Source organism: Convolutriloba macropyga, chromosome 3, assembly GCF_964194025.1.
Source record: "Convolutriloba macropyga chromosome 3, txConMacr16.3, whole genome shotgun sequence".
Taxonomy (NCBI): Eukaryota; Metazoa; Xenacoelomorpha; order Acoela; family Convolutidae; genus Convolutriloba; species Convolutriloba macropyga.
Window position 1 is genome coordinate 41293383 of NC_134470.1, and position 17506 is coordinate 41310888.

Here is a 17506-nt window from a genome sequence, read left to right on the forward strand (position 1 = left end):
GGTCTAAATACAATCGTAATTTGCTACAAATTGCGATTTAAAGGATGTTCATAAACAAATTTTGGCTTACTAAATCTAGCTGGTAGTCCACATCCGAGATGTAGCTTGGAAAAAAGTGTCCGACGAATGTCAAGAAACAGCAAAATCGACAAAAATTTCCGAAAAACTTCCCAAAAAGGTTTATTTAAAAGTTATATCATAATTACGATTACCGATCCAATTGCCTCTAAAATTCCACACCCAGAAAAAACGAAGGTCTAAATGAGAGGTGAAAAGAATTGAGTAAAGACTAACTGCCTCAAAGCAAATTCTCAAGAAGTTTATTATTGTTGTTGGGGTTTGTATTTGCGTGTTTTTGTGTGTTTTGAAGGTTTGTCTATCTGTATTTTTCTCCAATTCATATAAATTGATTTGAAACTCCCAACTATCAAACTGAAAAAATTGAAAATCTGAAATTTTTTAGGCTTTGAGAGGTATTTTGGAGCATCGTGTTACGCAGAGACTCACACGAGCCATCTTGTTTGGTTATGTTTTAGTTTTGTTCAACTATTTTCTCAACTTATTCAATTGCTGTGCAAAAGTTGGTCTAAATACAATCGTAAGTTGCTACAAATTGCGATTTTAAGGATGTTCATAAACAAGTTTTGGCTTACTAAATCTAGCTGGTAGTCCACATCCGAGATGTAGCTTGGAAAAAAGTGGCCGACGATGGTCAAGAAACAGCAAAATTGACAAAAATTTCCAAAAATCTTCCAAAAGCTTTATTTAAAAGTTATATGTCAAAATTACGATTACCGATCCAATTGCCTCAAAAAGTCCACACCTAAAAAAACGACGATATAAGGGAAAGGCGACAAAAATTGAGTAAAGACTAACTGCCTCAAAGCAAATTCTCAAGAAGTTTTTTTTGTTGGTGTTTGTATTTGCGTGTTTTTGTGTTTTTCAAGGTAGTTTGTCTGTAATTTTCTCCAATTCATATAACTTGCCTTTGAAACTCCCAACTATCAAACTGACAGAATTAAAAATCTGAAATTTTTTTAGGCTTTGAGAGGTATTTTGGAGCATCGTGTTACGCAGAGACTCACACGAGCCATCTTGTTTGGTTATGTTTTAGTTTTATTCAACTGTTTTCTCAATTTATTCAATTGCTGTGCAAAAGTTGGTCGAAATACAATCGTAAGTTGCTACAAATTGCGATTTTGAGGTTGTTCATAAACGAATTTAGGCTTACTAAATCTAGCTAGTAGTCCGCATCCGAGATGTTTCTTGGAAAAAAGTGGCCGACGATGGTCAAGAAACAGCAAAATCGACAAAAATTTCCGAAAAACTTCCAAAAAGTTTTAAAAGTTTTGTCATAATTACGATTACCGATCTAATTGCCTCTAAAATTCCACACCCAGAAAAAACGAAGGTCTAAATGAAAGGTGAAAAGCTTTGAGTAAAGACTAACTGCCTCAAAGCAAATTCTCAAGAAGTTTACTTTTTATTGTTGGGGTTTGTATTTGCGTGTTTTTGTGTGTTTTGAAGGTTTGTCTATCTGTATTTTTCTCCAATTCATATAAATTGATTTGAAACTCCCAACTATCAAACTGAAAGAATTGAAAATCTGAAAGTTTTTTAGGCTTTGAGGGGTTTTTTTGGTTCGTCGTGTTACGCAGAGACTCACACGAGCCATCTTGTTTGGTTATGTTTTAGTTTTATTCAACTGTTTTCTCAATTTATTCAATTGCTGTGCAAAAGTTGGTCTAAATACAATCGTAAGTTGCTACAAATTGCGATTTTAATGATGTTCATAAACAAATTTTGGCTTACTAAATCTAGCTGGAAGTCCACATCCGAGATGTAGCTTAGAAAAAAGTGGCCGACGATGGTCAAGAAACAGCAAAATCGACAAAAATTTCCAAAAAACTTCCCAAAAAGGTTTATTTAAAAGTTATATCATAATTACAATTACCGATCCAATTGCCTCTAAAATTCCACACCCAGAAAAAACGAAGGTCTAAATGAAAGGTGAAAAGCATTGAGTAAAGACTAACTGCCTCAAAGCAAATTCTCAAGAAGTTTACTTTTTATTGTTGGGTTTTGTATTTGCGTGATTTTGTGTGTTTTGAAGGTTTGTCTATCTGTATTTTTCTCCAATTCATATAAATTGATTTGAAACTCCCAACTATCAAACTGAAAGAATTGAAAATCTGAAAGTTTTTTAGGCTTTGAGAGGTATTTTGGAGCATTGTGTTACGCAGACACTCACACGAGCCATCTTGTTTGGTTGCTTTTAGTTTTATTCAACTGTTTTTTTCAATATATTCAATTGCTGTGTAAAAGTTGATCTATTAAGTTCACTATACTAAATCTAGCTGTTAATCTATCTCCCATATATTTTTTGAAAAAAATGACCGACGATGGTCAAAAAACAGCAAAATTGACAAATGTTTCGAAAAACTTCCGAAAAGGTTTATTTCAAAGTTAAATGTCAAAATTACAATTAACGATCCAATTGTCTCTAAAAGTCCACGCCTGAAAAAACGAAGATCTAAGGGAAAGGTGACAAACATTGAGTAAAGACCAACTGGCACAAAGCAAATTTTCAAAAAGTTTTTTCCGGCCTTGGTGTTTGTATTTGGGCGTTTTTGTGTTTTTCAAGGTTTGTCTGTCTAATTTTCTCCAAATCATAGATTGCGTTTGAATTCCTAACTATCAAACTGACCAAATTGAAAATCTGAAAATTTTTTAGGCTTTGAGAGTTATTTTGGAGCATTATGTTCTACGCACAGACTCACACGAGCGATCTTCTATGGTTATGTTTTTAGTTTTTTTCAACTGTTTTCTCAATTTATTCAATTGCTGTGCAAAAGTTGGTCTAAATACAATCGTCAGTTGCTACAAAATTTCGATTTTAAGGTTGTTCATAATCGAACTTAGGCTTACTAAATCTAGCTAGTAGTCCGCATCCGAGATGTTTCTTGGAAAAAGTGGACTACGATGGTCAAGAAACAGCAAAGTCGACAAAAATTTCCGAAAAACTTCCAAAAAGTTTTATTTAAAAGTCATAATTACGATTACCGATCCAATTGCCTCTAAAATTCCACACCCAGAAAAGAACGAAGGTCTAAATGAAAGGTGAAAAGCATTGAGTAAAGACTAACTGCCTCAAAGCAAATTCTCAAGAAGTTTACTTTTTATTTTTGGGGTTTGTATTTGCGTGTTTTTGTGTGTTTTGAAGGTTGGTCTATCTGTTTTTTTCTCCAATTCATATAAATTGATTTGAAACTCCCAACTATCAAACTGAAAGAATGAAAATCTGAAAGTTTTTTAGGCTTTGAGAGGTATTTTGGAGCATCGTGTTACGAAGAGACTCACTTGAGCCATCTTGTTTGGTTATGTTTTAGTTTTGTTCAACATTTTTCCCAATTTATTCAATTGCTGTGAAAAAGTTGGTCTAAATACAATCGTAAGTTGCTACAAATTGCGATTTTAAGGATGTTCATAAACAAATCCTGGCTTACTAAATCTAGCTGGTAGTCCACATCCGAGATGTAGCTTGGAAAAAGGTGGCCGAAGATGGTCAAGAAACAGCAAAATTGACAAAAATTCCCAAAAAAACTTCCAAAAAGGTTTATTTAAGTTATATATCAAAATTACGATTACCGATCCAATTGCCTCAAAAAGTCCACACCTAAAAAAACGACGATATAAGGGAAAGGTGACAAACATTGAGTAAAGACTAACTGCCTCAAAGCAAATTCTCAAGAAGTTTTTTTATTGTTGGTGTTTGTAATTGCTTGTTTTTGTGTTTTTCAAGGTTGTCTGTCTGTAATTTTCTCCAATTCATATAAATTGCTTTTGAAACTCCCAACTATCAAACTGACAGAATTAGAAATCTGAATTTTTCTTGGGCTTTGAGAGGTGTTTTGGAGCATTATGTTCTACGCATAGACTCACACGAGACATCTTCTATGGTTATGTTTTTAGTTTTTTTTTCAACTGTTTTCTCAATTTATTCAATTGCTGTGCGAAAGTTGGTCTAAATACAATCATAAGTTGCTACAAATTGCGATTTTAAGGATGTTCATAAACAAATTTTGGCTTACTAAATCTAGCTGGTAATCCACATTCGAGGTTGAGCTTGGAAAAAAGTGGCCGACGATGGTCAAGAAACAGCAAAATCGACAAAAATTTCCAAAAAAACTTCCAAAAAGGTTTATTTAAGTTATATGTCAAAATTCCGATTACCGATCCAATTGCCTCAAAAAGTCCACACCTAAAAAAACGAAGATCTAAGGGAAACGTGACAAACATTGAGTAAAGACTAACTGCCTCAAAGCAAATTCTCAAGAAGTTTTTTTATTGTTGGTGTTTGTATTTGCGTGTTTTTGTGTTTTTCAAGGTTGTCTGTCTGTAATTGTCTCCAATTCATATAAATTGCCTATGAAACTCCCAACTATCAAACTAACAGAATTAAAAATCTGAAAATTTTTAAGGCTTTGAGAGGTATTTTGGAGCATCGTGTTACGCAGAGACTCACACGAGCCATCTTGTATGGTTGTTTTTAATTTTAATCAACTGTTTCTCAATTTATTCAAGTGGCTACAAATTGCGATTTTAAATAAGTTCAGTAACGAACTTAGGCTTACTAAATCTAGCTGGTAGCCCATATCAAAGATGTTGTTCTTAAAGAAAATTGGCCGATGTTGGTCATGAAACAGCAAAATTGGCAAAGTTTTCAAAAAACTTCTGAAAAGGTTCAATTCAAAGTTTCAAAATTATAGTTACCGATCCAATTGCCTCAAAAAGTCCACACCTAAAAAAACGAAGATCTAAGAGAAAGGTGACACACTTTGAGTGAAGACCAATTGGCTCAAGGCAAATTTTTAAAAATTTTTTGGCGTTAGTGTTTGTATTTCCGTGTTTTAGTGTTTTTCAAGGTTTGTCTGTCTGTAATTTTCTCCAATTCATATAAATTGCTTTTGAAACTCCCAACTATCAAACTGACAGAATTAAAAATCTGAAATTTTTTTTAGGCTTTGAGAGGTATTTTGGAGCTTTATGTGCTACGCAGAGACTCACACGAGCCATCTTGTATGGTTATGTTTTTATTTTTATTCAACTGTTTTCTCAATTTATTCAATTGCTGTGCAAAAATTGGTCTAAATACAATCGTAAGTTGCTACAAATTGCGATTTTAATGATGTTCATAAACAAATTTTGGCTTACTAAATCTAGCTGGTAATCCACATCCGAGATGTAGCTTGGAAAAAAGTGGCCGACGATGGTCAAGAAACAGCAAAATTGACAAAAATTTCCAAAAAACTTCCAAAAAGGTTTATTTATGTTATATGTCAAAATTACTATTACCGATCCAATTGCCTCAAAAACTCCACACCTAGAAAAACGACGATCTAAGGGAAAGGTGACAAACATTGAGTAAAGACTAACTGCCTCAAAGCAAATTCTCAAGAAGTTTTTTTATTGTTGGTGTTTGTATTTGCGTGTTTTTGTGTTTTTCAAGGTTGTCTGTCTGTAATTGTCTCCAATTCATATAAATTGCCTATGAAACTCCCAACTATCAAACTAACAGAATTAAAAATCTGAAAATTTTTAAGGCTTTGAGAGGTATTTTGGAGCATCGTGTTACGCAGAGACTCACACGAGCCATCTTGTATGGTTGTTTTTAATTTTAATCAACTGTTTCTCAATTTATTCAAGTGGCTACAAATTGCGATTTTAAATAAGTTCAGTAACGAACTTAGGCTTACTAAATCTAGCTGGTAGCCCATATCAAAGATGTTGTTCTTAAAGAAAATTGGCCGATGTTGGTCATGAAACAGCAAAATTGGCAAAGTTTTCAAAAAACTTCTGAAAAGGTTCAATTCAAAGTTTCAAAATTATAGTTACCGATCCAATTGCCTCAAAAAGTCCACACCTAAAAAAACGAAGATCTAAGAGAAAGGTGACACACTTTGAGTGAAGACCAATTGGCTCAAGGCAAATTTTTAAAAATTTTTTGGCGTTAGTGTTTGTATTTCCGTGTTTTAGTGTTTTTCAAGGTTTGTCTGTCTGTAATTTTCTCCAATTCATATAAATTGCTTTTGAAACTCCCAACTATCAAACTGACAGAATTAAAAATCTGAAATTTTTTTTAGGCTTTGAGAGGTATTTTGGAGCTTTATGTGCTACGCAGAGACTCACACGAGCCATCTTGTATGGTTATGTTTTTATTTTTATTCAACTGTTTTCTCAATTTATTCAATTGCTGTGCAAAAATTGGTCTAAATACAATCGTAAGTTGCTACAAATTGCGATTTTAATGATGTTCATAAACAAATTTTGGCTTACTAAATCTAGCTGGTAATCCACATCCGAGATGTAGCTTGGAAAAAAGTGGCCGACGATGGTCAAGAAACAGCAAAATTGACAAAAATTTCCAAAAAACTTCCAAAAAGGTTTATTTATGTTATATGTCAAAATTACTATTACCGATCCAATTGCCTCAAAAACTCCACACCTAGAAAAACGACGATCTAAGGGAAAGGTGACAAACATTGAGTAAAGACTAACTGCCTCAAAGCAAATTCTCATGAAGTTTTTTTTATTGTTCGTGTTTGTATTTGCGTGTTTGTGTTTTTCAAGGTAGTCTGTCTGTAATTTTCTCCAATTCATATAAATTGCCTTTGAAACTCCCAACTATCAAACTGACAGAATTAAAAATCTGATATTTTTTTAGGCTTTGAGAGGTATTTTGGAGCATCGTGTTACGCAGAGACTCACACGAGCCATCTTGTATGGTTGTTTTTAATTTTAATCAACTGTTTCTCAATTTATTCAAGTTGCTACAAATTGCGATTTTAAATAAGTTCAGTAACGAACTTAGGCTTACTAAATCTAGCTGGTAGCCCATTGGCCGATGTTGGTCATGAAATAGCAAAAATTGGCAAAGTTTTCAAAAAAACTTCTGAAAAGGTTCAATTCAAAGTTTCAAAATTATAATTACCGATTCAATTGCCTCAAAAAGTCCACACCTAAAAAAACGAAGATCTAAGGGAAAGGTGACAAACTTTGAGTAAAGACCAACTGGCTCAAAGCAAATTTTCAAAAATTTTTTTTCGGCGTTGGTGTTTGTATTTGCGTGTTTTTGTGTTTTTCAAGGTTTGTCTGCCTGTAATTTTCTCCAATTCATTTAAATTGCTTTTGAAACTCCCAATTATCAAACTGATAGAATTAAAAATCTGAAATTTTTTTTAGTCTTTGAGAGGTATTTTGGAGCATTATGTGTTACGCAGAGACTCACACGAGCCGTCTTGTTTGGTTGTGTTTGTTTATTCAACTGTTTTTTCAATTTATTCAATTGCTGTGCAAAAGTTGGTCTATTATGTCAATAAAAAACTCAGGCTTACTAAATCTAGCTGGTAATCTACCTCTGATATATATTTTTTAAAAAAATGGCCGACGATAGTCAAGAAACAGAAAATTTGACAAAAGGTTGCTACAAATTGGGATTTTAAATAAGATCAATAACAAACTTGGGCTTACTAAATCTAGCTGGTGGCCCATATCAGAGATGTTTTTTTGTTAAAAAATTGGCCGATGTTGGTCATGAAACAGCAAAATTGGCAAAGTTTTCAAAAAAACTTCCAAAAAGGTTCATTTCAAAGTTAAATATCAAAACTTGCGATTACCGATTCAATTGTCTCAAAAATTCCTCACCTATAAAAAACAATGATCTAAATGACAACTGGCAAACATTGAGTAAAGACTAACTGCCGCAAAACAAATTTTCAAGAAGTTTATTTATTATTGTTGGAGTTGGTATTTGCGTGTTTTCCTGTTTTTCAAGGTCTGTCTATCAACTCCCAACTATCAATCAAATTTTTTTAAGGCTCTGAAACGTATTTTGGAGCATTATGTGTTATGCAGAGACTAACACGAGCCATCTTGTTTGGTTGTTTTTAGTTTTATTCAACTGTTTTCTCAATTTATTCAGTTGCTGTGCAAAAGTTGGCCTAATGTTCTATAACTCAGGCTTTCTAAATCGAGTTGGTAGTCCACATCCGAGATGTTGCCTGGAAAAAAGTGGCCGACGATGGTCAAGAAACAGCAAAACCGACAAAAATTTCCAAAAAACTTCCAAAAAGGTTTAAAAGTTATATGTCAAAGTTACGATTACCGATCCAATTGCCTCAGGAAGTCCTCACCTAGAAAAAACGAAAGATCTTAATGAAAGCTGGCAAACATTGAGTGAAGACCAACTGCCGCAAAGCAATTTTTCAAAAATTTTTTTCGTGTTGGGGGTCTGTGTTTGCGTGTTTATGTTTTCAACGTTTGTCTGTCTGTAAATTTCTCCAATTCATATATATTGCTTTTGACACTATCAACTACCAATCTGACAAAATTGAAAATCTGAACGTTTTTGCAGCTTTGAGAGGTATGTTGGGGCATTCTTGTATTACGCGCAGACTCGCACGAGCTGTTTGTTTGGTCATGTTTTCAGTTTTATTCAACTGTTTTCATAACCTGTTCAATTGCTGTGCAAAGGTTGGTCTAAATACAATCGTAAATCCTCAGTTTCTACTGATTACTTCCAAACTGGTATATAGATTTGTTGCGAAAAAAACGAACGTCTCAAGAAAAACGAACGGCTCTTCAGTTGCTCTAAAATAATATTTTTACTAGTTTTTGGAGCATTTTGGTATTTTTATGCGATTTTTCGTGAAATAGTTTGTTCGTTTGGCCGATTTGACTTTGCATTTGATTTTGTTGGTACTTGAACTTTTTGTTGTCGAAATGTACCTCATTCAGAAGAAGAAGAAGAAAGAAGTGAATTACGTCTATATAGACAGTATAACAGAACAAAGCGTAAGATACAAAAGCAATGTATAAAATCATATACAACGTGTAAAGCATAAGAAAACCAAAATGCAATGTACATAGTCGTATGCCGCGTCTAAGGTCAAAAGCAAATCATTACAAAGCACGTGTGTAGATACATTTTATGATTAAAAACATACACTTTAACTAAAACAGGCCAAGTTTTCAGCGTTTTCATGGTAAATGCGTAACACCCCTGAGACTATGGGAATGTTGGGGAGGGCAGCACATGACAGAAGGTGAAATTTCTCGACAAATGGCTCCTCGCAGAGCCTGCAGGCACAGGCCAGAGGGGCGGGTGGGCCATAGCAATCACTTCTAATACACAAAAGATTTCTAATACACAAAAGATGATGCAAACCGTTGATGTAGAAAAGAGCAAAAGGACGTCTATTAGGCTCATTTGCTGACCGTAAACGGAGAAAATCATCATCATAGAGTTGATGTATAAGGTCCGTATTTGATCAGAACTTGATATCCGAGCCCAACGTTTCCAGTACAAGCCGATCACTCTCCGGCAGTGATCTTGGGTCATAATGGCGTCATCCGGCCCATCAAACAGTTACTCCATAGCTCGCGACTGGCTTTATGACCGCATCCAACAGTCTGTAGGTAGTTTGAAACCCCGTTTTCTGCAAATTTACCCTGTTTCGCACTGAGTTGATGGCTTTCATCGATTTTTTCTTCAAATGAGATAGATGACCCGTAATTGTAAAGGTCGTGGAGAGAACAATACCAAGATAAGTGAAGTTGCTGACGTATTCAAGTGGGGTATTATTATAGGTTAGACGTTCGCAGCGGCCCAAACTACCGCCATTTCTGAACTTCATGTATTTGGTCTTATCGACGTTGACTTCCAGATCGTTTCCAGTACCATAGACAGAGAGTACATCCAGGGCATTCTGGACCTTATCGATAACTGTCGATCCAATAACGGCATCATCAGCATAGAAAACAACGTCACAGCCTGTTATAGTCAGAACAGGGGCTAAATCAGAAATATGAAGGCTAAAGAGGAGAGGGGAGAGCTTGTCGCCTTGAGGGACCCCAGAATCGGTTAATATCTCGTCCGAAAGGTAATTACCTTGGCAAATTTGGAAACGTGTATCTGATAGGATGCTGATAATGGCATCTAGGATTCTAGTTGGGACGAATAAATCGTACAACTTCTTTGTGAGCTTTCTACGATCAATACTATCAAACGCCTTCCAAAAATTGACATATACGCAGTAATAACGAGACACGGTAGACATACCTGACTGAATATGAAACTTTAACTTACGCGTTGCATCCAGAGTGCTCCGTTTCCTTCTGAAACCATATTGGCAGTCGGGTATACTTGTCTTCTGCTCCTCCCAATCGGTTAAGCGGTCATAAATCTGAGCGGTATAAATCTTTTGCAAAACGGGAATTAATGCAATACCTCGATAGCTATCTGGTGACATCACCGGACCTTTCCCCTTGTATAGGGGCATCAATAGACTTACTCGCCACTCATCTGGCATATCGGCGGTAACAAAGATGTTGTTGAATAAGGTTAATAGACGTGATTGAAGAGTACAATCCGCCGATTTGATGACGTCATAAGTAATGCCGTCTTTACCAGGAGCACGTTTGCCTGGCGACTTACTGATGACAGATTGTAACTCCAATATGGAAAATGGCTCATCATAATCGTCTAAGGGTTCTTCTTCGAAGGGGATAACCGTATCCCTAGATTTGTATAGTACACCTTGAAAGTGTTGTTGCCACTCAAATAAGGAGTTATCATTAATTGTTGGCGATGCTGGTCGAGACTTCATAATTTTCCAGAAGCTTCCTTTATCTGATTCTGCGGTTTTGATGATTTGTTTCTCTCTATAACGGCGATATTCAGATATTTTATACCGACATAACCGTTTGTAATTTAGTTTTGCGAGATGGGTATTAGGGTGATTAGTACGACGTAAATTAATGAAATTTCTATGTATCGCATATAATTCCGAGTCGAACCAAGGTTTTGACTTTCGTTTACGGGGAAGTATTGCTGATTGTTTAATGGCCTCGACCAACCGTGAATTTTGACTTTGTAGGTCACCGCTGTCGGGAAGGGCCTCTAAATGAAATTGTAGTAAATCGTGATCAAATCTAGTGATCTATTTGCCCCGTGTACCACAAGATAGGGTTGTTATTGGGACATCAAGCTGAAGTTGACAATGTTGCGTAAGTGGGTGCTCTACATTAATCATATGCGTGTTATGCAGAAGACTATGCTGTACGAATACCAGGTCGATTGTGCTTCTCCCATTTTGACAGAAGTATGTGTGTCGATCTGGTGGATTCAGTAGGGCCAAGTCGTAAGGCTGCAACAAATCGACTAAATCGTATCCTCTAGAGTGGGAACCGTTTAGGCGACAATTAAAATCACCGGATAAGATAACTTTTGCACTGTTAGAAATAACATCAAGGCATGATCCAGTTTTCTCGTTTATCACCTCAATATCAGTCTGGGGGCGAAAATATGCTACAATTACGGCTAGATGCAGACTGACGCAAAGGGTTTCGGAGGTCGAAATGATAGTTTTCGAAGAGCACTTAAGACGAGTATTAGAAAATAAAGCAATACCACCGGAAGGGTGTCCAGTGTCTGAAAACCTTCGAGCAGGTGAAAATGACCAAGAAACCCGTCGACTGAAAATGATGTAAGTTTTTTAGTTTCAACTTAAAGTAATTAATCAAAGTCACTCTGTAAGTTCGAATCGTGCTCAGAAAGTGTCTTCATTGCTCCATTTACTTTCCAAAACAGAATTTGCAGGTTTTTTGGTTTGCGAGCCGGTAGTCAGATGGCTGTTGCAGTAGAAGTAGCCGAACTATTGGCGACCTTTACAACTTTGCCCCTGTTTATTTTGTACTTGTTTGACGGGTCGGACCTCTGCATTCACGCAATTGTTGTCGGAGCTGAAAATCTTGTTTCCGTTGTTCAGGCGTCAAGTCTGGATTAATAAAAGTGTCTTTGTAGGCGGGTAATGTACGGAGTTTATTGGCATTTTTTAAAACCGACCACTTTGTTTTGCAATCGTGGAACTTGACGATCAGTTATTTTCTCTTTTCTATCGAGTCTCGTTTTTGAACCTCTTTTTGTTGCGCCTCTACCGGATTCACCTGACGGCCTATGTCGGATAAAAGATTACTGACGGACTCCGTGTTGTTTTTTTCACTTTCGACATGTGGAGGATTTGAGATAATCACATTGGTTTCTCGCAGTGATTGGTTTCTCTCCTCATTTTGGATAGTTTTGAGAAGCGTTGCCGGGGATGATGAGTTCACTACGTTCGCATAGCTGGGTTTTTTTATTAGCATTTGCATTTTGGACGGAATCCAGTTGTTTCTTCAATTCCGTAATTTCTTTGAAAGCACAAAATCCGCAGGCAAAAATTTCGTTTTCGTTTTCCAAGTTAGCTTGAGAGTATACCCGGACGTCGGTATAAACTCCACAGCGGTTCTTGCATTCGATGCTGCGTTGCTCATCGAAATTTTTCTTTTTTGACATAATAAAAACTCGTGTCACTGGGTAACAGAAAAGCGATAAAACCGGGTAAAATGGTCTCAGCAAATGTATGTATTTTTAAAAAGCACTTTTAATGTGTGATAGACAATAACTTTTGACATTTGAATGTCAAAGAGGTGGCAAAATTTTTCTCCTCTGTCATGCACAATTGTAATATCCGGACAATTCGAAAATGTACCTCATTAAGATTGTGTCAGTCATTCATGGCAATTAGGTCATGACACTAGCTAACTACTAAAAGTCAACTCAACACTGTGGCAATCGTGCTTTCATTTTGTTTCCCATTTCACTCATTTCAGTGGTCTATAATAAGCTGAAATGACATAATTTTAAGCTCCTTACAGAATTTATACCATACCCCTCCCCGCTGAAACAGGATACAGTCGAACGTCTCTCTCGAGGGCCTGTTGTTTGAACGATTTTTGTCGGACGGTTGGTGATTGTGTTAGTAAGTCGATTCATTGCCAGGCGCTGATCGAGAAAGACTGGCTGGCGTTTGGACACAAGTTTGTGGATCGATGTGGATTTATAGACGGTGACTACAGGGAGGTGTCCCCCATCTTCACCCAGTTCTTAGATGTCATCTGGCAACTTATGGCTCAATTCCCAACGAGGTTTGAGTTCAACGAGAGACTGTTGCTAGTGATACATACTGAACTGTACCAGTGTAAATACGGCACTTTTCTTGGAAACTCGGAGAAGGAACGCCTCAAAGACTACAAGTAAGTACTTTGGCCACAGATATAACGTTCTTAGAAGTAGGAAACGCTATTTGCGATTAAACTGGAATCTTTGAAATTGAGATCGAGGATAACTCCACAATGTAAGTCGGCCTTTTTAAATGATACAATTAAGTCATTAGGGGTTTTTGGGCTCAAACAACATTTTAATAGAACGAATTTCTATTTTTTGAAATTTGAGTTTTTGTCTAAAATTTATTGCCTATCGATCTTTGAGCCAATGATTTTTTTTGGCTTTGAATTGGGTTACTGGATAGCCTCCAGAGACACAGAAATGATTCTGATTATATTTGTATCACGATTTTCGGCAACATTTCATTAAAATTTGCTATTGATTTCGTTTTTTTAAAAATGTTTCGGTCATTTTCGAGTTAATCGATCTTCAAGGGCCAATGAATTTTTTTCAGGTCATGCAGATATAATATTGCACCGATTTCAGAAACAAAAATTGGCCTTGAACATTTTATTTGAAATAGGTATATTTAAAGGGATCAAGTTTTGACTAAGGGGTAAAAGCTTCAAGAGTTTTAGCAATGAGTGTATTTTTGGTTTGTTTGATTATTTATAGCTGCCAAGCTGTAAGCTGAGCGGAGCTATATTGCTGTGCTCTTGGTTTTTTGTTTCGTCGTCTGACGCTCTTCTTCGTTTTACATTTGTTCACACATCAAAGCTGAAAAGGTCAAATTTTTTGAATGACTTCTTCCTCTCACTAACACCGTTTGCGCGCGTGACGTCATTTCTCACTCTCTCTAGAAAAAGTATTTAAGGATTTGCGTGATTAGATTTTGATCATACGTGAATTACCTCACTCAATAAAATGACTTTTGCACTTCAAAACGCTTTATTAATTTCTCGCTGAATGTTTTCTACCTAGCTTTTTGAGCGGCGTCGATTTTTTTAAATTTAGATCTGTATGTTTCTCTGTATTATACGGCATGCCAGTCTATTCTTTCGCAGCTATTCCGGCAGTCTGCCGGCTATGTTTTAGTTTGTCAATTGTTTGAGATGATTTTGTTTGTGTTTTGGCTGGCATTGTTCAATTGATCTGCTGGTCTGGTAAAGTACTTCTAAGTTTTTCCATTCAATTCTTTGAATTGTATTTCAGGACTTGTCCTGCTATGTTTTTTTAACTTTGTCTAACAGATTTTTGTTTCGTCTTACCCTGACTTCTTGGAATTGACTTTTTCAATGACTTCAGTGACTTCTACTGCTTTGCAGTTAAAATTTTGTGTTCGTGAGGTCATTTCTGCTTTTAGGTCAATTGCGTGACTTATGGCTCCATTAGGGCTTTTTTCCCGGTAGAGCAAATGTGTCTCATAAAAATGACAGTCCGGATCTAACCCAAAACGTCTAGTGGTCTATTAAAAAGCTGTTGGTCGATCTGTCTATCTTATTTCTTTATTTGTTTCAATTCGTGGTAGGCCAAAGCGTCTATCGCGGCTATTTTCCGTCAATCTACCGGCTATGTTTACGGTTGTTGATTAATAACCCTTTTCAAATTGTCCTGACTGACTGCAGATGTCATGTACATGTTTTTGGTTGAGCTGAGACTGTTACATCTAAACAGTTAAAATGATGCGTTTGTTTTAGTTTGAAAGAGAGGACACGTTCACTCTGGAGTCATCTGAGAGAGAACCATCGCTACTTCATGAACCCTTTCTATGACGCCCTGGAAGACGAGGCAGTCACTGCTGTGAACAAAGAGCCACATGTGCTCTACCCCAATCTGCACCCAGAGTGCTTTAGGTAAATATCAACATGGTCAGGTTCGCCAAGTCTCGCAATTTTGTTAATAGGTATTGCGTAAGTTTTAGTAGGCCTTTTGAACGGTTATTAATAGCAACTGTCAGTCTCTCAACGGCTATTATTTAGGCGCTCTCCTTTTTACAATCCAAGAGTTGGCTTGTATTGGTGCTCTGTTTTAAGATATTGTCACACATTTTATCATTTTGACCATTCAAAGCGAGATAAACAGGTGGCGCCCAGTGGACATTAGCTTTCATTAAAGGCTTGTTGGATCTGTTGGGAAGTCCTTAATTCAAGGTCTGAAGGTAGTTTTAGGGAGTTTTTGAGCTGAAAATATTGCAAATTTTCAAGTGTTTTTTGTCGTTTATTGAGTTTTTTTTTGTTTGATCAGTCTTCAATTGACATCTGTCAAAGTTGATAAAGCTCTTTTCAAAGACATAATTACTTTCTATGACCATTTTGTCAACTAACTGTTGCTCACTCCTTGAGTTTCAGGTGTGCCGCTTTCGATTTCTCGTTATCAAGAGTTGCATACTGTTTTGATTTCAACTCATCGCATTCCTGCTTGATTTCTGCAATCTGCTTCGTGTAATCCTTTTCAACTTCCTTTTCAATTTTTGAATTATCGGTTTTTACCATCTTGATAAACTCATAGAAAATAATGATAACAATCAAAGTCAAGGAAGTCAATGCTAGTTTGGGAACCAATAATGTTCCCGGCTCTCGGCACCAAATTTAACGGCAGATCAATAACTGCTATTTTTCTACCCTTTAAACCTGACCTGGTCGCCGCTATTTCTTGTTATCTCTTGAACTGAAGTGTTATCTTTTCTTGATATTAAATCCTTTCAAATGCTGGTATCTATCGACCAGGATGCTTTCAACAAGAATTGAAATCGTACAGGTGCGGGGAACTTGAAAATTCAAATCTTGCAGCAATTTTGATTGATTATTACCATATCTATTGGTCTTGATACTGGTCCTAAGACGTGTTCCGGTAGGGTTACCTTGCAAGGTTACTCTATCGAAGTCTTATGGCGTCTCAAGAATATTATATAATCTCAAGGCTTACCTGACTAACTAAAGTTCTATATCTCTAGTCTGTTTCTCTTCTATTCAGAGCTTCAGTAGACTATGCACGGGCCCCAATGCTAAAGTCTAACGTATGTCTCAATATAAAACAAGAGCGGAGTAGAGAGAAAGATATATACTTTATTAATAGCCGCCCTCATCTTCTCAGCCGGCTATTATAGCGCTCCTACTTTTTACAATTCAAAGATTTTGAATTGTATTGGGGCGCTGTCTTTTTTTTAAGATCTCTTCACACATTTTCATGATTTTTGAAGTCAAATTGGAGTAATGATTGTGGTCAAGCCGAAACATGAAGTGGAGCGAAAAAGCGAGCGGTTTTGCGGCGTGAAATTTTTTCGCTCTAATTTTAAAGTAGAGTGAAAAAATGGTGTTTGAATAAAAATTCGCTTTCTCGCTAGTAGTTTTTTGTTCACATGCGGCAATTTCACTTTGGTTTTTAATGTTTTTTCAATTTTTTAGATCGGATATTTTTCTAAATGGTTTTCTCAATCTATTCATAGTTCATTCCAGGTTTAGGTTTTTTTAGTCAATGAAAATTCTTTGAATTGTACGTCAGGATTTGTCCTGCTATGTTTTTACAATTCAAAGAATTTGAATTGTATTGGTGCGCTGTGTTTTTTTTTAAGATGTGTTCACACATTTTTCAATGACTTTGATCTTTCAAAACGGGATAAACAGGTAAAGCGCAGCGGGCATTAAGTTTCATTAGAGGCCCAAAGCGGGCTTTAGTAGTCCTCCAAGTGCTTATAGTGGTGCAGCTGCTGGGATGGCTTAATTTAAGGTTAATAGGTCAATTTTAGGAGTTTTTGGGCTCAAAATGGCGCAATTTCTCATGTTTTTTCTTTTTGAGTTTTTTATTTGATTAGTAATAGGTTGAAGTTTTTAAATGTTCATGAAGGCTTTTTGCGGGACGCAATTGCCTGTTATGACCTTTTTATGAGCTATATGTTTTGGTTCTACAAACACAAACACGCAAAATGATACTAATTTTTGCAATTTTTTTCAGGTTTTTTGAAAATTTTTGTCATTTTTTTCAGTTTTTTTCAGTTTTTTCAGCCCTAGGTGTCACGAATCCTCCTCAAGGTTCTGATAATGGATTACTGCATATTTTCTAGTGGTAATGGAATGGTTTTCAACTTTTTGCTATCATGAATTTCAGCATTTTTTGACAAAACTTGCTTTTTTTCATATTTTTTGTCATTTGTTCTCATAATTCAAGTTATTTGAATACCAGTGAGCAGAAAACGTCATTAGAGGTCAGATAATAAGTTACTGAAAAGTTTTAAGTGGCCATGGAATACGTTTCAACTTTTGAATATCACAAATTTTAGCAATTTTTTGACAAAACTGAAAATTTTTGTTTTTGAGTTTTTCCAGCTTCTGTGACTAAGCAATCTCCTCTAAATTTTGATAGTAGGGCACTGCATTTTTCTAGTAACAATTGATTGGTTTTTAACATTTTAATATCTCGAAATATAGCATTTTTTTGATAAAATCAGCAATTTCTTTAAGGTTT

General features: G+C 36.0%; 1 protein-coding gene across 1 annotated transcript in view; it reads left to right on the forward strand.

Annotated features, from left to right (window-relative positions):
• Positions 1–17506, forward strand: part of LOC142336208 (phosphatidylinositol-3,5-bisphosphate 3-phosphatase MTMR6-like) — a 192785-nt gene that overhangs the window by 94914 nt on the left and 80365 nt on the right. Inside the window, exons 11-12 of the mRNA XM_075384868.1 lie at positions 12881–13134; positions 14743–14898. Of these exons, the coding sequence (XP_075240983.1) occupies positions 12881–13134; positions 14743–14898 (410 nt within the window). The remainder of the gene's footprint in view (positions 1–12880; positions 13135–14742; positions 14899–17506) is intronic.